Below are 24,226 nucleotides of genomic sequence, written 5' to 3' on the forward strand. Positions count from 1 at the left end.
GCACATCGACTTCGATGTGCTTTGTGCGTGCATGAAACACTGGGTTAGAAGATAAAGCCACTGCACTGGAGCTATCACACCAAAGCTTATGAGGTGTGGCAACAGGAAGATTGAGCTCTTGGCATAAGGAATGAAGCCAAAGAAGCTCAGCTGTGGTAGAGGTAATAGCTCGATATTCAGACTCTGTGCTACTGCGTGACACCACGTGCTGTTTCTTAGAGCTCCAGGTAATAAGATTGGTGCCATAATAGACACAATATCCACCGGTGGAACGCCTATCATCCACAGAACTAGCATAATCCGCATCTGCAAAACTGATTAGTTGGGATGAGGAGGAAGGTGAAAAGTGAAGAGCCAATGACATGGAACCTTTGAGATATCGCAGAACTCGTTTGCAGGCTGCCCAGTGTAAAGTAGTAGGATGATGCAAAAACTGGCTAAGTTTGTTGACGGCAAAAGCTATGTCAGGTCGCGTATGTGTGAGATATTGTAAAGCCCCAATGGTGCTGTGGTAGAGAGATGAATCAGAAAAAGGCTCCCCGCCTTATTTTGAAAGCCTTGTGGCTGGAGTCATTGGAGTAGGGCAGGGATGACAAGAGCTCATATGTGTTTTATCCAACAGTTCTTTAATGTATTTGGATTGACAAAGAGCATAGCTGGAACCAGACTTGGTGACTTCAAGTCCTTAAAAGTAATGAACTTCCACCATGGAAGTAAGAGCAAACTGTTTGTTCAAAAGATCAATCAAGCTAAGCACCTCAGAATGATCATCACCAGTTATTAAAATGTCATCCACATAAATGAGTATAAGAAGTAAACCACCATTCTTATTTCTGTAAAAGAGGGAGAAGTCAGAGATAGACCGTTGGAAGCCAAGAGAGTAGAGGCAGTTTCTCAACTTATCATACCAAGCTCGAGGAGCTTGTCTCAGACCATAGAGAGATTTATTCAGCTTACACACATAATCAGGATGCTCCAAGTCTTCAAAACCTTTAGGTTGGGACATGTAAATAGTATCCTCAAGATCTCCATTGAGAAATGCGTTATTCACATCAATCTGCTGGATACCCCACCCTTTTGAAGCTGCGAGTGCAAACATTAGTCTAATAGTAGAAGACTTAACAACAGGGCTAAAAATTTCTAAGAAATCTACACCAGCCAACTGCTCAAATCCTCGGGCAACAAGCCTTGCCTTAAGCTTATCCAGTTCACCAGTAGAGAGAGTTTTAATTCTGTAAACCCATTTATTGCTGATAATCTTGTATAATGGAGAAGGCGGTATTAAAGTCCAGGTACCTTTAATATTCAGAGCCTGAAATTCTTTTTCCATAGCAGAGCACCATTCTGGATGAGCTAAGGCCTCATCATCTGTTTTGGGAAGAGAAGGCAGCTGGGAGGCAGAAGATGATGCAATATTCTGAACAATAAAGACCTCATGTTGTTGTATAGTGAAGCAGCCTAAAGAAGTAGTGGAGGATGTGAGAGTACCCTGATTAGAATTGACAGTAGCAGAAACTTGATCAACAATATAACTTTTGGGCTTGAAAATCCCACGCTTAGATCTGGTAATCATGGAGTGAGTAGTGGTGGTGGATGATAGAGGAGGAGGAGGAGGTGGTGGTGGTGGGGATGGAGATGAGAGAGGTAAGGGAGATTGAGAGGGTGTTGGAGAGGGAGATGGAGCAGGAGGTGATGATGCAGAGGATGTGGCAGAAGGAAGAGCTGAAGATGTGGAGGAAGATGCTGATGATGAAGGAGGAGAACTTTCAGATGAGAAAGAGCTGTCGGTTGTAGGTAGATTGACTTGATGTGGAACTGGAGTGTCAGGTAGAGGTAAGATTGGAAGGATATTAGTGGAGTATTCAATAGGAGCAGGACTTGGAAGAGTGAACATAGTAGAATAAGGAAACTCTTGTTCTTGAAAATGAACAGTATCTGCAATGTACATTCTATTAGAGGGACTGAGACATTTGTACCCTTTGTGGTGTTCACTATACCCCAAGAATAGACATTTAGAAGACCTATAATGCAGTTTATGTTGATTGTATGGCTTAAGATAAGGATAGCAGGCACATCCAAAGACTTTGAGCCACTTGTAGTTGGGAATTTGATGATAAAGAGCCTGAAAGGGAGAGATGTTATTGAGAGAAGGGGAAGGTAAACCTATTTATGAGATAGACAGCAGACTGGAATGCATCCCACCAAAAGGAGAAAGGAAGTGAAGCTTGAGCTAATAGTGTAATACCCATATCAACGACATGTTGATGTTTTCGTTCAACCCTCCCATTTTGAGTATGTATGTGTGGACAAGGGTGTTGGAAATGTATACCTAAAGTAGTGAGATGGTTAACTAAGGGTCTAAATTCACCCCCCCAGTCAGTTTGAAAGGATTTGATAGATGTTGAAAACTGACACTTAACCATTTCTATGAAGTGTTTGACTGTGGCAGTGGTTTGAGACTTAAGAGATAAAGGATAAATCCAGGTGTATCTTGTGAAATCATCAACAAAAATTATATAGTACTTATACCCAGCAGTTGATAGTGTAGAAGCAGGACCCCACAAATCTGAGTAAACAAGATCAAAGGCAGAAGTAGATTTAATAGGCTGAGAAGTATGTGGTTTTTGATGCATTTTTCCCAACTTGCATGCTTCACAGAAGCTAATATCAGTAGATTTATAAGGAATTTGTAGCTGAGTACAGACTTTAGCAAGTACATGTGGTCCAGGATGACCAAGAATTCTATGTAAGGTATCTAAAGAAGTGCATACACCAGCAAACTTGCTAGAAGAACTAGAAGCAGACTTATTACATGGAGTTTTATTACAAGTAGAACTAGTAGGGATACTAACAGCAGAAGTGTTATGACAGAGTGATGGAGAAGAAGCTTTGTTGTAGAGAGAAGACAAGTCAAGCTGATAAAGTCCATTAGATAGTGTTCCCTTCAGCAGGACCTGTTGGGTGTTGCAGTCCTTCACAAAACAAGAAGTGTGAGTGAATTCAATGGTAACTGCATTGTCTTTTGTGAACTGAGAGATGCTCAAAAGGTTTTTGGTTATTTGAGGAACATATAGAATGTTGTTGAGTAATAGAGAATGGTTAGAAGATAAAGGAATGGTGTTAAAACCAACTGAAGAGATGGGCAGAGTATTACCATTTCCAACCATGAGACTATCATTGCCATTGTAGTCATTATTGATGGCCAAGTTCTGCATGTCATTCGTAATGTGTGTAGTAGCTCCACTATCCACATACCAAGAGGCATCGGCAGTAGATGGATCCTGAGAAGAGAGATCATCAATAACATTGGCAGTATGAGATGGTGTAACATCAGAAAGAAAGGCCTGAGAGGCAGAATTTGTGTTGTCAGTGAAGTGGATATCAAATCTTTTGAAACACTTTATAGCAACATGTCCTGTTCGGCCGCATAACTGACAGACAATACTTTTGGTAGAGGCAGCTGCTCGAGAGAAACCACCACGAGCAGGTGAGTTAGAGCCATGAGAGGAAGGTGCACCTCTTCCCTGTCCTCGATAAGCAACATGAGCAGCTAGTTCAAATTGAGAAGTAGAATGTTGTTGCTGAAGCCGCAGTTCATAAGCTTGGAATGAGTATTGAATCTCTTGTAAGTTCTGAGCATCAGTGCGATGCATGATGTTGACAACCAATGCTTCATACTCAGATCCAAAACCAGAGAGAATGTACATAATCAACTCATCATCAGTAATGAGTTGACCTACAGCAGACAATTGATCTGCATAACCACGCATTTTGAGGAAGAATTCCTCAACACTCAGAGCACCTTTTTTGGTTGTTTGGAGAAGAAGACGAAGTTGCATGATCCTGGCCTTCGATTGCGACATGAACAGCCTCTCGAGCACAGACCAAAATTCTCGAGAAGTATTGCAGCGAACTACGTGACCTAACATTGATTCAGTCACCGATGATAGCATCCAACTGAGAAGAAACTGATCGCGTCGTAGCCACACGAAATGAGCAGGATTTGTTGTCGGAGCTGCATTAGATGGAGTCGGAAGAAGCGGTGGTGGTGCCATTGCGGGATCTGTGATGTAGTCATAGAATCCATGAGCACGGATTGCCGACAAAGCTTGCGCTCTCCAGAACGCGTAATTCGTTCGATCGAGTTTCAGAATTTGGGGAAAATGAGGAAGATGAGCAGCGGAAGATGAATTCTCCATGGAAGAGTGGATAGAGAAGAACGGAAGAGAAAAATATGAAGAATGGAGAGAGAAGAGCAGGAGAAGATTGTATGTAGACGGAAAGAAGGATCGAGAGAATGAATCTGGACTATTTTGTGGCAACTGATACCATGTTAAAAGTAATAGAAAGCAGGAGGTTTGAGAAGTGAGAGAAATGATTTCATTTTATTGAATGAATAATTATCAACTGATTACACATATTTATACTACCGCAGACTACTTAACTGTCTAACTAATACATGCTGACTCAGCAAACTAACTAACAAGAAGCTAACTAATCATCTAACAACTAAGCAAACAATAGACTTCAATACAGTGTAACACCAAGCAAGATCATATTTCACACTATAATCTTTTATCTAGACTATGGAATTTAGAGTTGATTTAATTAAGACTAAAAGCATGCAAATTAAATAAACAAAATTGCATAAATAAAGAGAATTCAAACAGAGGAGTCTAGAGCTTCGGTTTCAACATACAGAATCAAGAAATCAAACAAATTTAAATCAATTAATCATTCTCGGACTCGATTCTTACTAACACAATCATAGAAAAAGTTTAAACCTACTCTTGTAACAAATAAACCGTAAATTGCATGCAAGATTATTGTCCCCAAATCGTACTTAAACATGCAACTCTCAACATAGTAAATATATATCCTAAGATTATAAATCCTCACACTAATCTCAAGTTCTCTCGTCTAACATTAAAAACCATGTTCCATGTTTCAATTCAAGTAATAATAATCATCTTTCAATATCAAATTAATATAATAAATCATATAAAATTGGTGATCAGTCAATAAAGCAAATAATAAAATTCAGAATATGACAAGGAAAATATATATTTAGATTAATTACTTAATCAAAATAAGTTCAATAATCTAGCTTCTAACTATTCCCTAACTCTAGGATAAATGATTACTAGTCACGCATACACATATAAACCAATAAATTGAAATCAATGGAAAACAAAATATTTCAACAATATAACTTGCAGAAGAATTCACAAAATCTCGATATCTCTAGATTTGAATCACAAATCTTCTATTCTCTCTTCTCATCTCCGAAGCTCCGCAAAGCAAAAATTCAGAACATAAAAGTCAATACCTTTTTCTTGAAGCTTTCAGTGAGTATTTATAGAACATGATGAGAAAATACTAGCAAAACTAAGTCAAACTCGAAAATCCTCAAAATCCATCAAAACACGTTTAAAACATCTTGTTGGGTCCTGGAGGGTCTTTAAACAGGTGTATGAGGGGGGATACACCCGATGGGATCTTTTTGGGAAAACTGATTTTGTCGTGAGAAAGTGTTATCAGTTTTAGAGAGAAAGATTTCAGTAAAGACTTTGAACGAAAACAGAGCAGTGTTATGAACCTTACAAATTTTCTGAAGATAGATCAGTTAGAAGGATATTACACAAACAACGGAATATAAGATGGTTCAGTAAGCCCTTAGAAACAGTGATACATAAAAAATTTCTTGGTTGCACTTTTCAGTTAGTCAGTTTCAATAAGAATAAGCAGTAAGCACAGAGATAAGTAGTTAAACGACACAAGGAATTTTACGTGGTTCGGAAATAAAGTTCCTACTCCACGGTCAGATGATCAATCTGACAATCACTCTGGGCAATGCTTGAGGTTTACAGCGTACTTACCAACACCACTCTTGGTTGGATTTTACACTTAGTATGCCTTGACACTTTCGTGTCCACACAGCAGTAACACTAAGGTTTTGGAGCCAGAACCTTTAAGCTGGACTCCCTCTTGGCTTTCTGGGTGCCAAGGAAACCGAATCTGTTTAGTCTTTAGACCGGCACTAAACATTGACCACTCCAACTCTATTTTCGATGCGGTTGAAAAGGGATATGGATTCTTTCAACTAGGATTACTGAGATTTGAGTCTCAAGCAATCGAAAACTTAAGCTTTTGGATAAACAATGGTTCGCCTAAGTACTAAGAGAATATGTGTTATCAGTGAACTGATTTGTACGTTGATGATTCTCTTCTTCGATTCATCAAACTTATGATTGAGGAGAGGGCTGAGCTGCAATTTTGGCAGAGTTTCAACTTATGTGTTTAAATTGGCAAAGATTGCAGGTGTTCCTCGAGCTCTATTTATAGGAGAAGTCTTGAATAGATCCGTTGGAGGGATGTTCTTCAAGTTTTTTGCCATTGTGAGAGTAGATTTGAATCTTGCTGAGTTCGCAATCTTCGAGGTTCCTGTTGTTGCTGAAGAACTGTGTCTCATCGTACATCCTGTAGGGTGCCTTTGAGATAAGTTGCATCAAATAGGAACTCTTTGCAGAGAAAGGAGGATCTCCAAAATCTCTGCATTTAATGCGGCTGCAGAAGCATTTAATGCTACCTTTGGGGATTCAGTCCGATGAAGAATGTTAACTGATATGTGTCAGGAATATCAGTCCGCTGATTCCTTAGCTCCACATTAAGGCGTCTCTTTTCACTGGTGATTCAGTGACGCTCCCATTAAGTCCAAGACTGTTGCATTCTTGACTTGTTTTTCCATCTTTATTTAGTCATGGTCTTTAGTCTTCAGTCTTTCGACAGCAAAGAAAATTGAACTCTAACATTTGAGTTCTAAAAGAGATCTTGACTGAACAAAAGAGGACGAGATAGTTTTGGTATCATCAAAACCAGGGATATGATATTTCATTAAGTTCCCAATACATCGCCAAACAAATTCGTATCGATCGACATGAACTTTAAATTAAGCTCAATATCATTGATTTTGTATCAAATATTTTTTCAAATTCACCCAAACAAGAAGGAATTAACAATTGTTAAACAATAAATCAAATTAAGTTTAAACTAACCATCAAACACTAATACAATACAAAATTGACATCATATTGACCTTAAAAACATAGAAAATATGTATGTTTAACACATAGCTAATTGGAGCTATGCCTTCTTTTGAATGCTCCTTAAGATATGAGAAATGTGAGTGGTACATGCATTGCTAGCTTTCATCGTTGGTGAAGTTTTGGAAATTTGCTTGGCTTTAATAGTTGTTTTTTTTTGTAAGTCTGCTGTAACTTAACTTCAGGTAGTGAAAAGTTTTCCCTTTGCATAACCCCGGACATAGGTGTCTTATTACCAAACTAGATAGCAAATCTTGTGTGTTTGTTTATTGCACTACTACAAAAAATGGTGTTAACGACTGAAAAATGGATGGTTAAAAATGAGAATTCAGTCGTTAAAACAGCTCACGACTGATTTAAGGTATCGTTATTTCGGTGGTCATTCCATTTTATAAGAACCAATTAAAGATTTTCAATCTTAACAACCCGACTCCAAATTTATTGATCATTATCTCTATGCTTAGAATATGAGGAGAAGGATATTGTACTTGTATGGATGATTTGGGGAAGAATGGTGGTGTCGGCGAAAGAATGATGACAGAAATAACCATTATTTTAAAATAATAAAAAAGTAAAAAAATAGTTAATATTATCGTTAAAAGAGTTTAAGATATAGCATGTATATATATGATCTCCTTGCAAGCCAAAAAATCAAAATCATGTATATATAGATATGTAATCTAAAAACAAACTTCTCAGATCCCTTCCAAATAGATACACCTCTCAACAAATTCCACATCCCCCAAAAATGGTAGTAATGCTATGAATTCTATTTAAAAAAAAGAGCAACAAATTATTGACATAAAGTGTAAAGGATATTAATTGTGTGCAAAGAATGAACTAATTAAGTGCGACTACTCTGGGCACCTCAACCGGAAAATCATGAATCTCATCCATCCACGGATTCTTCTCCTCGGCCGGATCAACGGTCCTCAGCGCCCTCCACACGGCGCTGTTGCACTTGAAACCCGACCCGAACGCGATCTGCCACGTGCGATCGCCCCTCCGGATCCGACCCTTAGCCTCGGTATAGGCCAGTTCATACCACAAGGAGCTGCTCGACGTGTTCCCGAATCTGTAGAGTGTCATTCTAGAAGGTTCCATGTGCCACTGGCTCAAGTCGAGCTTCTTCTCCAGTTCATCGAGGACCGCCCTGCCTCCTGCGTGGATGCAGAAATGCTCGAACGCCATCTTGAAATCCGGTATGTATGGCTTGATTTGCATGTTCAACACTTTTCTGGCCAGCAGCGTCGCCAAGAAGAGCAGCTGTTCGGACATGGGGAGGACCAGTGGGCCCAGGGCTGTGATGTTGGTCTTCAGGGCCTCCCCGGCCACCGCCATCAGGTCCTTGGAGAGGGCCACGCCCACGTGCCTCGCCTCGTCCTCTTCCTGGAACACGCACCCGTAGCTCCTCTCGTCCGCCCCCCGGTGCGTGCGCACGCTGTGGATCAGCTGGTACTTGGCCCGCCCCCTCTCCGCCCGCCGATTCGACAGCAGGATGGCGGCGCCGCCCATGCGGAAGATGCAGTTGGACACCAGCATGGAGCGGTTGTTGCCCAAGTACCAATTTTGGGTGATGTTCTCCATGCTTACTACCAATGCGTACGAATTCGGGTGCACCTGTTCCATCAAATTAATGGACACTCAGAATTCATTTTATAAATATTTGAAGAAAAAAAAATATTAATCTAATCCGTACATGAAAAAATAGAAGAGAATGACACGGGGTGCAAAAAAGAAACTATTGAGTGTCTTGACTATTGAGAGTCGAGAAAAAGTTGTTGAGTGTATTATGATTGATGAAAATATATTTTAATTAGTATTGAGAGTGATGAAAATATATTTTAATTAATTTTTGACCTGCAGAAGTTGTTTAGCAAGATCAATGGAGATCAATCCAGCACTGCATCCCATGCCGCCAAGATTATAGCTGAGAACATTGCCCCTCATCTTGTAATGATTGACGAGCATCGCGGACAGAGACGGCGTGGGATTGAACAAGCTGCAGTTGACAACGAGGATTCCTATGTCCTTAGGTTTGACGGCGGTCTTGGCGAGGAGGTCGTCGACGGCGCCGAACATGACCATCTCGGCCTCCTTCCTAGCCTCGGCCATGCAGGGTTGGGGCGGCACGCGCAGCAGGGCCTCCGGGAAGTAGGTCTTCTGCCCCAACCCGGACCTCTCCAGAATCTTCCTCTGGAAGTCCAGATTCTCCGCCGTGAAACTCCCCGCCCGCCTCGACCGATCCATGAACATCTCCTTGCTGCACATCGCCTCCGCGCCGGGCTTGTAGCACGCGAAGTCCACCAGGTACACTCTCCTCGGCCGCCTCATCAAGTAGAGGAACACCACCAGCGTCCAACACACCGCCGCAGCTCTCAGCTGCTCGTATAATCGGGTTGAGAGATGAACGGACAGGATTAAATATGGCAGTGTAGGTACGAGGAGGAGGTACATGCCGTTTGAGATCATGTAATGGTAGCCAAGCTTCACGTATTTGGGGAGCTTCTTTCTCTCTCTCCTCTCTCCTCCCGTTTCTTGTTCTTGCCTCTCGCAATTCCCCATTCTTAATTTCTTTCTAGAGATTAATTTCGCGTCTTTGTGTTTGTGTCGAGATTTTGAATTGAATGTGATTGGGTTGAGTGGGAGAAGTGTATATTTTGTATTTAAAGAGATCGTTTTTCCGCATTTGACTTCGGAGATTTAATAGCTTAGTTGGCCAACTACTATTTTCATCCAAATTCATGTTGAAATAAATAGAGCATTTTTCTAAAAATTCCAGATGTCGAAACTTATATTCATCCACGATTTAATTTCTTATAGTATCATCATTGATTGCTTAATGGTCAATCCAACGCCTAACGATCACCTAATTACAACTGAAATTTCATTCTGTTGTGTTCACACTAATGAATTAGCTAGTAGTAATTACGTACCAATTATTAAAAAAATAAGATTTGATTGAAATTTAACATTCTTTTTCATTTAAAGATGTTAGCATGTTGATTAGTCCTTCTACATAAACTTGAAATTCCCAGTCTATATTTTCGTACAAGCTGGGTAAATCATGCTGGAAAAATTAAATATGAGACACTCAAATCTATATATAGAGACACAAGTTTCGATGATTATTATTATTATTATTATGATAAATTACATAAGTAAATAAAAAAATTTAAAAATCGCATGACGGAGGACTCGAACCCAGGACCTTAGGTTTCGATGATTAACTATAGTAATTTTTTTATATATAAATTATACAAGTAAATAAAGATTAGTAATTTTTTTATATATAAATTATACAAATAAATAAAGAAATTTAAAGATCGCACGACGGTGGACTCGAACCCAGGACCTTAAACCTTGGACATTAACCATCTACCGCTAGGTCAATTATACTAAATTTTGACAATTAAGAAGAAACAAAACAGTATTGTTATTCAAAATATAGTTTCCCATCTCCTAGTAAAAAAAATCATGTCTAGTAATAAACGCAGGAAAATCTTAATTGCTAAAATAAAAACTGGCAAGTGACCTAATTCCAATATTGTCCAAACCTAACAAAAAATAAGTAATTATGGGTGTATGGCTGTGGAGAGTTAGACAAGAAATGTTGCCCACACGAAATCGAGAATAATATATTCCAACTTTTTTGTTAAACGCATTTGAGAAGCTAGAGTGGTATTTTTGGGAGTCTTCTTGGTTGCGTTTGTTAAACTAACTATGTAGATGAGATGAGTAGTCATTATTTTCATTATTTAAGGAGTAAGGACAACCATATGTGTAATACAATCAGTCCCTTCAAATTTCATTCGTGCATGTTTCCCGTTTATATGTTAGAGAACTTCAAATATTTTCTCCCGTCTTCTTTTTTCTTTTTTCTTTTTTTGACTTAGGGGAGTTGAGGAGGGGGAGCAGTAGGGTTTGAACCCGGGACCTCACTGTTCACACACAGGAGGTCGCACCACTTGGTGTCCCTTTGGAGACTTCTCCCGTCTTTAACAGTAGTATAATTAATTATACTTCAATAACTTATAAGCAATGTCCAGAAAATTATACTCATGACGTCTTAATTTGATAGGTTGTGTTTTATTTTTATTTTTTATTATTTTAAGATACAAATTTGATAGTCTTTAATAATTTGATAATTAATTTGATGTTTCTTACTCTGTTAGAGCATTTGTCCCGGGTTCAAACCCCACTGCTCAGTGCTCGCCCTCCCCAACTCCCCCAAGTCATATATATATATATATATATATATATATATATATATATAGAGAGAGAGAGAGAGAGAGAGTATCTTTTTCTTTTATGATACGATTATTATCAATGGTGGAGCATTTTGAGCAGTTCAAACTCCAGAAATATCCAAGAGAGAAGAGAGAGATTTGATAAACATCAACCAAAATATTTATTCCTTTTTCTGCAAACTTAGAGATTACAATATTTATATTTGATAATGAAAACTTAATGGGCTATGCGCTGGAACATAATTGGACCAAGTTAGAGATTGGGTTGGGCGTATCATTCCCCACTCATTTACAATCACCTTGCCCTCAAGGTGAAGCTGTGAAAAATGATGATGGGAATACTGCAGATGATTCGGCCCACTAATTGCAAAAAGAAACAAAATAGAACCGAAATAAAAATTGCCCCACATACTTGATAAAAGCTCAAGCTGATTTAAATCAGCTAAAAGCTTGAAAAAGCCATGCATCCACCATGTGCTTGACAAAAGTCCCAACCGAAAACTTGCACAAAATAATCCAAGCAAAACTCAAGAACTGATACGGCATGGTATGAAATCGACTGAGTATTCCCAAGAGACCCGGCGGCGGTTCACTGCATAGCTGAACTTCTTGAGCGGCGAAAACAACCATGAAAGAGTAAAACATCTACGGCGAAAACTTCTTCACCGCATAGCTGAACTTCTTGACGCCCACGGTTAAAACATCCACAATAACAGCAGATCTAGGTCCAAAAGCATCAGACACAATCTCGTCCTCAGAACTGATGAGCAACCAAAATGGACTGCCGAGTCCGCTGTCATTCTCCTTGATTTCGACAGTGCGATGTAGTGTGGTTAATAGGGGCGACACAGCTTGAGGCAGTGGAATGACCTCAATTTTATAAACTTGAAGAAAGTGACAGAGATGGACTTGTGCACTTGGGCCATGGGTAGCCACGATCAAATGTTTTGGGCTACTCGTACTGTGCCCCAACTATAACGGTTGGACTGGGCTTTTCATTTTTAGACTTGGGCCAAATATGAATGTCAAACAGCTGATTAAACAAGTCACGATAAACCCTAGTTCGCCATAGATTAGTTGCAATTATCGACAACATCGACGGTGGGGTTTCACCCTTAATAACCTCATTGCTGACTGCCAGAATAGGACTACCCGGTGAATCAAGGTCATGGTATCCATAATCCAGAATGAGTAAATTTTTGTTGCAGCAACGAAGGGTCGGAGATGGTGGTGACTGACTGAGTGGGGAAGAAATTGGCGGATGACTCGCCGGAGGAGTTATTGGTGGTGGTGGTGGTATTGCAGGTGAAGACAGTAAGTCTGGGGGTGGCTCGGTGGGTGGAGATTGTATTGGCGGTGGAGGTGTTGGCGGCGGCGGCGGTGGCAAGTTAGATAACTATCGATGGTAGCGGAGATAGTGGCTCGAGTCCTGTAAAAGAAGGAGGTGTGATACAGGGTGAATAGGGATCTATCCATACGTGTGGCAACGGAGTGAGCGGATGCAGAACAAAGTCAAATGGAATAGCTTTGGACAGCTGATGGGATGGAACATCAGTAAAGGGCAGATCTGTTGGGCTGGGCGGTGCAGGAATGGTCAGTGGTACAAGAGGAGATGGAAATGAGTTAGGTTGCATAGTTAGAGTAACGGTGGTGGCGAAGGGTGCCGATGGCGAGAAAATCGGAGAAGGGCTATGTGTGGTCGAGAATGGTGAAGGATGAGGCGATATAGTTGTGGGATCGGGTGGTGGGTCTTAAGATACAAAAGAGATAGAGGATAGCGGCTGAGACATAGGTGGTGGCTGGACAGAGACGCAAAGACTTGAAACATCATCCACCGTAGCTTCAACTCCAGCCATGAAATCTGGAGATTTAGGATCGCCAAAGTCATCCTCATCGTTGGCGCCGAACAAAATTAAGTATTTGCTGCGGCATCGGTGGGTATTGGACCAGGTTTGGTCACAATTGTAACAAAGCCCACGATCGTTTTTCTCTTCAATTTCGAATGGGCTAAGACGACGAATGGGAAAAAGTGATGTGGAGTGAGTTGTATGTAGGATTGGGGAAAACGTTCGTGGTGGGTATGTAGCTGGAGTAATGGGTGGTGGGGAAGGGGATGGAAACCAGCAGAGATCTGGAGCAGTAGTTGGTGATGAAGGGAACGTGTTTGTGGCCGAAAAATTTGCGTCGATGGAGGTTTGCAGGCTGTAGATGGAGGTTTGAAGCCCTTCAATGGCAGCGAGTATATCAGATTTTGACATTTTTTTTGGATAATCAAGGAGAGATGCTCCCTCAATGAAAGCACCAATTGATGCGATTATTATCAATGGTGGAGCATTTCGAGCAGCTCAAACTCCAGAAATCAAAAGAGAAGAGAGATTTGATAAACATTAACCAAAATATTCATTCCTTTTTCTGCAAACTTAGATATTACAATATTTATATTTGATAATGAAAACCTAATGAGCTATGGGCTGGAGCATAATTGGACCAAGTTAGAGATTGGGTTGGGCGTATCATTTTACCTTTCAAAAAGTTTTGATATAATGTTTTTGAAATTTCTAGTGGTGTTATTTGTTACTACAATACATAGTTTTCAAAACTTTATTGTTTTACACCTTAGTCGGTCTTTGCTTATATATTTATGATTTGCAAGCATATTTCTTTTTCAAAAAAAAAAACTCACACACACGCACATACGTGTGTGTATATATACATACAGAGAGTTAGATTTTAGTGAGATTTCTATTTTTCGTGAGATGTGAGACTAATGAATAAGTCAGTACATAGTGATGAATAAAATAGTATACAGTGTTGAATAACGAGATTTAAAAAATTAATATAATTTTTGCTCCTTCCAGGATTCGAACTCAAGTAAAAAATTTATCCCTCCAGAGTTATAGGATACATTAAATCAACACCTACAAATCAATCTAAGATCTCACCATATATGAGGTATCTCATTGGAACCATTCCCTATATATGAGGAGGTTCAAATGAGAATCGTTATTTAAAATTAGAATAAGAACCATTTTCAGTCATTCGATCATAAAAAACTATGATAAATGCATTGTCTTTTTATGTGAATGCAGGACCTGAGTTCGAATTGTCCGTAGGCAGCAAAATTGTTATTTTTTGCGGTGAGTACGGTAAATTTCAATGCAAATGCATGAAACTTTATACATTTAGTGCAATGTTATCACGTGCTTAGAATGTAGTTCTTACCATAATCAACCTTATATTATTAGTATGTTTTAACATTTCATTTCACTTTTATTAATTAATTCATTATTTAGATTAAAAAATACTACAAAGTTATGATAATATAATTTTTTTAATTTTATTTTTTGAAATAATACTTTAATATAATTCATAATATTATAATAAAATTTATTTTTATAAAAATATTATATATATATATATAGTAAGAAAACGCATCATGTCCTCCACATGGCGTCGTAAAATCACTCCATTCCCATTTTCTTTAATTTTGCTTTCAATTCTATCCATGTCTTAATATTATAATTAAATGAAATTTTGAAATTAGAAAATATAATTAAGAGTATGCATGTAAAATTATACTTCTCCTTGATATGTGTAATTTTGTGTCATGTGAGACTTATTTAAAGATGGAGGGAGTAATTTGGACTGACCCCTTAAAATTTGATCAATTGTATTTTTTTTTAATAATTAATTTGGTAGCAATGCGGGAAAAATTAATATTGTTAATTTAGTAGCGATGGTTATAATATAATACTCCCTCCGTCCACGAAATGAGTACTCATTTGTGGACGGCACGGGTTTTAAGAAATATATGGAGTGTAGTGTGAATAATTTAAGGGTCCCACTTTTTTAGTGTATTAATTAAAGAGATGTGTGGGGTACACTTGCCAAAAAGGGAAATGGGTACTCATTTCGTGGACGGACGAAAAAGGAAATATGAGTACTCATTTCGTGGACGGAGGGAGTATAATATAATATAATATAAATTTTCATAGAAGTACTGCGAATCCTTTTCACGAGGAAGTTTTTTTTTTATATAATTATAATATTATTAACTATACAAAATATACTATCTTATCAAAACTGACGTGCAGTTTAAATATTTCAATACTTATATCGAATTTGCTTATATGTACATGTTTTAAGCACAAATTGTTCACTTTTATTTTCTTTGTACAAAGTTTACCAATAGTTCAATTGTTTTTTTAGGGAACCAATAGTTCAATTGTTAGAATTGATTATTAATTCAGAACTATTATTTCGGTAATTAAATACGGTACAGGGCCCAATGCATAAATCTTCAGTGGCCTGTTTGATAGTGTGTATTAGGCGTGTTAATTAGTATTTCTATAGATTTTGTTCTGTTTGATAGGATTATTATTTATCATCCAGGTCCGCATAAAAAACAGAGCCCGCACCTAACCTACTGTTCTTGTTAGAAATTGTATCCACCGCCACCCCCCAATTAAGTTATACTCATTTCTACATGTAAAATATATTACTTTTTAGGTTGACAAATTTGTCCCCCCAATTCTTCATTATGCTCTTGAGATTTTTTGAATGTGAGTATTGATAAAATTTGGGTGAATCTTGCATTGATTTCTACTTTATTTTACAACTTGTTGTTTTGGAATTTTACAAAATGTATCCATCAGAGACAATTAGCGATTCCACCACCATTGTCCTTGTCGACCCCCGCCCTCGCTGTTCACAAAATTGAACAAGAAATGGTGCGGAGATATTGGGGCATAGCAACGGCGGTGCCATTGGGGCATGGCGGCGCCATTAGCGATTCCACCACCACCGTCCTCTATTCAGCCGATGTAATTTGCTCGGGAAGAAAGGGGTGGGAGGGGAGACGTGTTGGGCAGCGGCAGAGCATTGGGTGGCGGCGGAGTCGAAACGTTGAGGGCGGTGAATCAACGAAAATTTCAACAATAATTTTCTGTATGCTTGAGAAAAAAGGACGGAGGTTGTAGGGCGAGGCTGAGAAGAAGTAAAGGGGTGGGGTGGGGTTACGTGTTCTATCACAAGGGGGGTTGGGACTACACATTTGCTTTTATGGGATTTTTTTTATTTTTTTAAATTAAGGTTAAAAAAGTAATTTGCAAATTTAATCTATTTTTTGGAATAATTTATTAATTTAATCTTAAGTTATATATTGCCTATCAAACAAAAATATGAGTTATCTCAAGGATTATATTTTAACTATCAAACACAAATATACGATACTTATCAAACATTATCTATGATATCTATCTTGACTTAAGTAGTACGTCTTCCCGTGCGACGTACGACGATCATCGAAATTAAATAATATATTTAAATAAATAAATACTTCATAAAGATGAAATAGAATCATAATGTAAGCAAATTTAAAATATTTCTTTTGAAAAAAATAAAACGATTCACATTAGTTATTCAATAAAGAACCAAAAAATATGAAAACACTTAAAATTTTCAACTTTGTATACAGTTTAATGATAATTATAGTTATTAAATATTTAAATTATTTGATAGTAAAAATTATCATTACACAATATTATTATTACAGATATAAATAAAAATCATATTTGAAATTCTATTTTAATATATAACTAATTATTCATCTACAAAGCTATATTAAAATTAATACAAAAAATTTATTTTTTCAAAAGAGCTATAAAATGAATCAATATATTTTTCTTCACTCTTCTTTCATTCTAAACTGTTATAACTAAAAAAATTTAAGATACAAAACCTTATACTATATACTTATTTTCCCTTTAATATAAAAACATAAAAATAAAAGTAAATAGAAATTAATAGCAGAAAAAAGGCGAAGTAAACATGACAATAAGAATAGAGAATATTTGAAATAACATTAGTTTGAAAGCCTAGTAATGGGCTCTTTACTTGCTTAGTTAGGCGACTTTTTGACTTTGATAGCAAATTAAAATAAAGTCCGAAGCCCGTCTTTGGGCTAGAGCCCGAGCCAAAAGAACTGTTGCTTAATGGAAACACAACCGGAGCCCACCCTCGGTTATGGATACTGAGTGCTACAGTAACATTTGATTAAAATTTCATTCACAAAATTACTCCCCAAATCCCCTCGAAAAATTTCAAATTTGTGTGACCCGCCGCCCGCTCATGAATTTCAGCTACATACACAACCAGAGCTCAGAAATCACGATACCCAGGCGCTCCATCGACGGTAATTTCTCTCACTTTAATTCGCCGATCTGGAAAAAAAATAAATTGATTTCTTTTATTTTTGCACCGACAATGATTGTAGTTCGTGGTGATGAATAGTAATAACTCCATGTTTACATTTTTTTCCAGTTGTTAGCAGGGGTTTTGAATGCTGATACTGGGAATAGTGTTTGGGGGTGCAATTAGGGCTTCCGGTTTAGAGGCTTGCGCGGCGCTGGAATTGCACTTTCAAGCTAGGAATATTCGATTCTTCATCATTCTATCTGTTAGTGGAAGAAGTTGAATGTGGTTGTATTTGTGGAAAAATTGTTGAAGATGTGTTTTTCGCATACTGATTTTGTGTCTGCTCGACGACGTATGTTGCCTACTCTGGGCCTTGATTCATGATTATGCTATGCAACTTTAGAATGCTTTATTTTTGCGCTGGAATTTCTGTTCATGACAGATCCACTGCTGTGTGTGTTATGTGTTCGATGCACATGGGTGTTATGAGCATGTGCAGGGGCGGATACAGGATTCAATGTTAGGGGGGGCTGAATCTATTGGACTACGGTGTTTGAAAATATTTACACGGGGTTCGGGGGCGAGAGCCCCCGAAGCAAATTTGTTTAAGCATTCCGTACACTTCATTTTCATACATTTTTTCAACAATCACTTAATATAATAAGGTAATTGTTCGCAATTCAATTAATTCAACATCAAGTAGATTGAAAGCATATAAAGACGTACTTTTATTCATTTTTCTTAAAAAAAAATTGTTTCATCTTCTAAACAAATAAACTAATTTTCATTGTTAGTAATTAGTAATTTTACTTTTAACTTTAGAATTGACTCAAATTTAACATTAAAAATTAACTAAGAAAAAAAATGATAAAAATAATATAAATGTAACAACTCAATGTGTTGAGCAATTAATATGGATAGTTGGATACTATAAATAATGTATTACTACATTTTTTCTTGTATTTTTTTATTTATATACACATATATATAGATATAAAACAAAATAATAAATATATATATCTATAATTAAAAAATAAAACTCAAAAATTGGGAGGGGGCTGAAGCCCCCCCTAGCCCCCCTGGATCCGCCACTGAGCATGTGAATTCACTTGTTTGTGTTTATTTGTGAACAGAATCAATGTCGAACAAGAGGCGTGTGAATGCTTGTGTTTATGTGGCTGTTGAAGAGATTTTACAGGCACAACTGATGCAATTATCCATCGTAATCGAGACTATTGAAAAGGATAAGATACGTAAACGAAAACGGAGGATGTTAGTTGAGCCTTACATGATGCTTCATAGAATTCCTGACCAAGTGAAGCACTTGAATAGGCTGATCGGCTTAAATGATACAGACTGTGTTACAAATCTTAGGATGGACCGGAATACTTTCGGTCGATTGTGTCAACTGCTTATAGATCTAGGGGGTCTTCGTGATGGTCGGTATGTGTCCGTCGAGGAGCAAGTAGCAATGTTTTTGTCTGTATTAGCTCATCACAAGAAAAATCGTGTAGTTAAGTTTGATTTCTAGATGAGTGGACAGACTATCTCACACTACATCGACGTGGTTTTGAGGGCAATTCTTAGTTTGCACGTTATTTTGATGGTTAAGCCTACTACTGTTCCGGACAACTCGAATGATCCGCGTTGGAAGTGGTTTAAGGTATAGACAACTATGTTGTTCTTAATATATGTTATAATTTGACACTTTTATGAATAATACTCACTATACCTCGCCTTGTTTGTTGTTTATAGAGGTGTTTAGGCGCCTTAGATGGTACGTACATCAATGTGATGGTGCCCAATAGCGATAAACCCCGTTATCCAACGAGAAAGGGTCAGATTTCAACTAATGTTTTAGCTGTCTGTGATCATAATCTGAGGTTCGTCTACGTATTACCTGGGTGGGAGGGATCAGCTGCTGATTCTAGAGTATTGCGGGATGCCCTTAACAGGGTGAATGGCTTGAAAGTTCCACGGGGTATATTCTTTTTAACTTTTAAATGCATTTCAGTTCAACTTTGAGTGTATTTGTGTTCAGTTTCTGCATATTTCTCTTATAGCACTAACATGGTGATGTTATATATATATATATATATATATATATATATATAAGCGCATATTATCTATGTGATAATGGATACGCGAACACTGAAGAGTTTCTAGCACTCTATAAAGGGGTTAGGTATCATTTAAAAGAATGGGGACCCGCTGCAGCACGCCCTCAAAATGCCGAAGAATTATTCAATTTGAGGCATACGAGGGCATGAAATGTTATAGAGCACGCGTTCGGGGTAATGAAGATGCGGTGGGGGCATACTACATAGCACAACGTTCTATCCCATTAAGGTGCAAAATAGACTCATTATGGCATGTTTTTTAATTAATAACTTCATTAGAAGAGAGATGGATGTAGATCCTATAGAACAAGTTTTCGATGATTTGCCGCACGACCACGAATACACAGAACCAGACCATGGTGAGTATGTGGATGTAGTGGAGCCATCGGCAACATGGAGTGCAACTAGGGATGCCCTAGCACAAGCTATGTGGCAGCAATATCAAAATCAGCATTAACGTTTGTGGGATCCAACAAGTTGGCTATTATTACACATAACTTGGTCATGTGACTGCCTTGTTCTATTACTCTTGATTCCTGCTGCAAATTGAGTTCATTTCTCTTAAGTTCTAGGTTCTTGCGTGTGTTTTATTCATCCTGAATTGATTATGTCTTGTTCATGCCAATGATGTGGAATGTAGAATGCTTATGTTTGCCAAGTTGCCTTCTCATACTAGCTGATAACTTGTGGTAATGCCAGATGGACTCTCGTGGTTATGGCTGGTACCCTCCTCCGATGCCGTAAGTCAGTGCACCAATTTGCCTGAAGCAAGAAACGCCAGGGTAGATGCAGACCAACAAATGAATTTTATTTTTATGGCGATATGCATGCTCGTGTTTGGTTTTGTTGTTGGAAAGCTTGTGTGATATTATCCCTAATATGTTCTAAATAATTTAGACCTCTCTGGCTGGATTCATGTAAATTTTGTAACTCACTCTGAAACCAAGACTTTTGTGGATCTTTTGATTTGGATTATCTACTAGACTTTATATTATGTTGTCTTTGCTTTGAATGGCACGTGGAAATTTTTTTCAATCAGTAAATAACTTATATCTACTAAAAGCTTCTATATTATGTTGCCTTTTGCTTTGAATTGCAGGTGGAAATAAATAAGATATACTCTACTATTTTTGTAACACCCCGTATTTTTACCCTATGATTGATAGGATCGAGACACTATTATGAGCATTGAGATATTAGCAGTAGTTTAAGACCGAGATGAAGTTTCTCAATAAATTGAGATATGAGTATTCTAGAATTCTGATGATGAAACCAGTGAATGAATTACTTTGAGAGAATGAGTTTTGATAGAGATGCTGATTGAACTGGGATGATGATATAGATTATATTTTCGATAGAGGAAGCATAATTATTTTTAGATGGTTTAGAGTGTAGAGTTTAAGAGGATACTCGACTAGAAATAGAGTCGATGAGAGTAAGTGAGAATCACAATAGAGAAGAGTTGAAATAGTGAGATGATTGAGTTGACGTTAGGATTTCACCGATTTAGATTGAGTGAGAATATTTAAATGACTTTTATGTGACCTACTTGATACATGTGTGACTATGATTGAATGAATATGATTTCCTTGAGTATTATAGCACACGAGATTAAATATTAAAACGAGCAACCAATGAGATATATTTTATCGGTGAATAATTAAATCGAGTTAAAATTTTTCCTAACAGAATTTCTCGGAATTAAGTTTTCTGAGATAGATGAGGAGTGAATTATGTGTGTACTAATTATTATTATAATTATTTTTAGTCACACAATTATTTGATCTTGGGTAATGATTTTATTATGAGACATGTGCCTTAAATTATTTTTACTACCCTATACTACACACTTTTGGTACATGATTATATGGAAGCATGTGAGATACATGATTATTATATATTAAAGCTTGGAGATATTGTGCCACTTGCTATATAAACAAAGTTTTTAAAAAGAAGGCCGGTTATACGCCATCGCCGTAAGCACCCCCACTGCTTACCAAAAGACCGCGTAGCGCCAAACTCTACTCTGACCTTTGAGCTGCTCTGCTCTGGTCTGAGAAACTCTACTCTGACCTTTGATATACTCTGCTTTGGTCCGAGCTACTCTGCTCTGGCCTCTGGGATGCTCTTGTCTCTGCTCTGGTAGGAGCTACTCTGCTTTGCCTTTGAGATGCTTTTGTCTCTGCTCTGGTAGGAGCTACTTTGCTCTGCCTTTGAGATGCTCTTGTCTCTGCTCTGGTAAGAGCTACACTGCTCTGCCTTTGAGATGCTCTTGTCTCTGCTCTGGTAGGAGCTACTCTGCTCTGCCTATGAGATGCTCTTGTCTCTGCTCTGGTAGGAGCTACTCTGCTTTGCCTATGAGATGTCTTGTCACTGCTCTAGCCTCTGAGATGTTTTTGTCTCTGCTCTGATCCGAGCTACTCTGCTCTGGCCTCTGAGATGTTATTGTCTCTGCTCTGGTCTGAGCTACTCTGCTATGACCTATGAGATGCTCTGGTCTCTGCTGTGACGTCTGAGTTGTTCTGCTCTGGTCTCTGCCTCTGAGTTGTTCAGCTCTGGTCTCCACTTGCTAATTAAGCATGTGCAACAATTAATTAAATATTATAAGTTATGCTTGGAGGCTAAGCAAAGGACGTAAATAAAACAAATTATTTCTCTTTCTCTCCGCAAATGTACCATCCCCTCTCATCCTCTTTGTCTCTTAATTTCTTCATCATCCTCCATTGATGATCATGTGCAAAACTTCATAGATCATTTCTATACCATATGCTTCCATTAAAACAAGCTCTAAACAGCTATACACTTCAAATCGAGAGCAACTATGGAAGGTTTTTAAAGCTTGAAGTCAAAAGGATATTTTCATTTTCTACTCAAAAATCATTGAGTAAGTGTTAGATTTATTTAAATCTAATCATATTTGAGTTATATAAGCATGTATATGGATGAAAATAGCATGAAAACCCACTTATTTCTCTTTTCATTTTTTTTGAAAATTAGGGTTCATACCCTTCAAAAAAAAATTATCATCTAATCTTAAATTGAGATTATATTCATGCTATTGAGATCCTATTTAGTCCATTTCTACATGTAAAGAACGGATTTAGATTGATATGTGAATTTTTGGATGAGTTAGTTTATATGATATTGAGAAGTTGGAGTTCATGAGTGAGTGATGATTTGATTATGATTATGAGTTTATGAGAGTGTTGGTATGATATTTGATGGATTAGAATAATGATTAAAGGTGTTTGATGAGGATTGAAGTGAGTTAGTTTGATAAATAAAAAAAATAGGGTATAGTTGGCTAAATGCTTAAAGTTGGTAAGTTGATGAGTTAATTTGAAAATTTTTTAAAGGCTACTGACCTACTGACTTTCGACGGGATTTTTGAGAGGAATGTTATGCTACATACCTTATGTGAGCACCACTCGTGTTTAGCTCTTGTTAACATTATCTTTTTTGTTTTAGACATTTATTTTTATTCTAATACTTCATAAATTGTTATTAGGATCATTAATTTTATAAATAACATAAAAATCAAAGTTCGATTTGTTAATATTCCCTTTAACTTCAAATAATTAATAAAAAGAACAAATTAGACTTTGATTTTTATGTTATTTTTAAAATTAATGATCCTAATAACGATTTATGAAGTATTAAAATAAAAATAAATGTCTAAAACAAAAAAGATAATGCTAACGATGGCTAAACGTGAGTTGTGCTCACATAAGGTAAGTAGCATAACTTTCCTCGGGTTTTTGATACCCAAAAATCTTTAAAATTTTATGGTGAGTATATAAGAGTGTTATAAACGTACTTGTAAAATTTTAAGTCATTTGGACATCGTTTACTACCCTTTTAAAATGGAAAATACCAACTGCAACTTTCTACCGAAAATTTCGAAGAATAGACCTTATAGTCACCCTTCTCAGTAGCTTCCTCTGACTTTTTGCCTTCCAAATTTTTATGATAACGATATTAATGTGTTATCTAGTTACCCACAAAATTTCAAGTCATTTCGGCAATGTTTACTATTTTTCAAAAATCAAAACCTTCGGTTGCACAAAACTGCCGAATATGGTAGACTGTGTGGGAGAACGGTCATATCTCTTAAACCACTTGGATTTTTTCAACCTACTTTTTTTTAAATGAAACTAGACTCAAATATGTTTCCAATAGTATGAGTCTCTAACCCAGGAGAGTTCCGAGGAGAAACAGTTTATTCTCTTAAGTTAAGGCAGTGCAGAAAGAGTGAATTGAATAAGATTTTGATTATGAGATGAGATATGAATTAAAGATGCCTATATTGTGGCTTAGTGAAGATGAATTGAGCTTATATATGAAAAATGAAATAAAATGGCATAACTTGTTTATGTGAATTAATTTTTGAATAATTGGTTTAAGAATGATTTATAAAATAAATTTTTGGGAATTTTCCCCGACTAAAAATATTTTACTTTTTTTTTTCAAAAAAGAGTTTGTGTATGTGATTGCGATGTGCTTTTGGATTGTTTATCTATGAGTTGTTCCTTGACAGACCTAAATTAGGTGATAAGTC

The 24,226-nt window shown here is 37.3% G+C and overlaps 1 protein-coding gene across 1 annotated transcript; it reads right to left on the minus strand.

Annotated features, from left to right (window-relative positions):
• Nucleotides 1–7,739: 7,739 nt before the first annotated feature.
• Nucleotides 7,740–10,298, minus strand: LOC131004349 (3-ketoacyl-CoA synthase 20-like). Its single transcript, XM_057931017.1, has 2 exons — nt 8,964–10,298; nt 7,740–8,723 (listed from the first exon to the last, which is right to left on the minus strand). Exons 1-2 carry the CDS (start codon nt 9,666–9,668, stop codon nt 7,944–7,946), a joined length of 1,485 nt encoding a protein of 494 aa, XP_057787000.1. The 5' UTR covers nt 9,669–10,298; the 3' UTR covers nt 7,740–7,943.
• Nucleotides 10,299–24,226: the final 13,928 nt, after the last annotated feature.

Source organism: Salvia miltiorrhiza, unplaced genomic scaffold (genome assembly GCF_028751815.1).
Source record: "Salvia miltiorrhiza cultivar Shanhuang (shh) unplaced genomic scaffold, IMPLAD_Smil_shh original_scaffold_386, whole genome shotgun sequence".
Taxonomy (NCBI): domain Eukaryota; kingdom Viridiplantae; phylum Streptophyta; class Magnoliopsida; order Lamiales; family Lamiaceae; genus Salvia; species Salvia miltiorrhiza.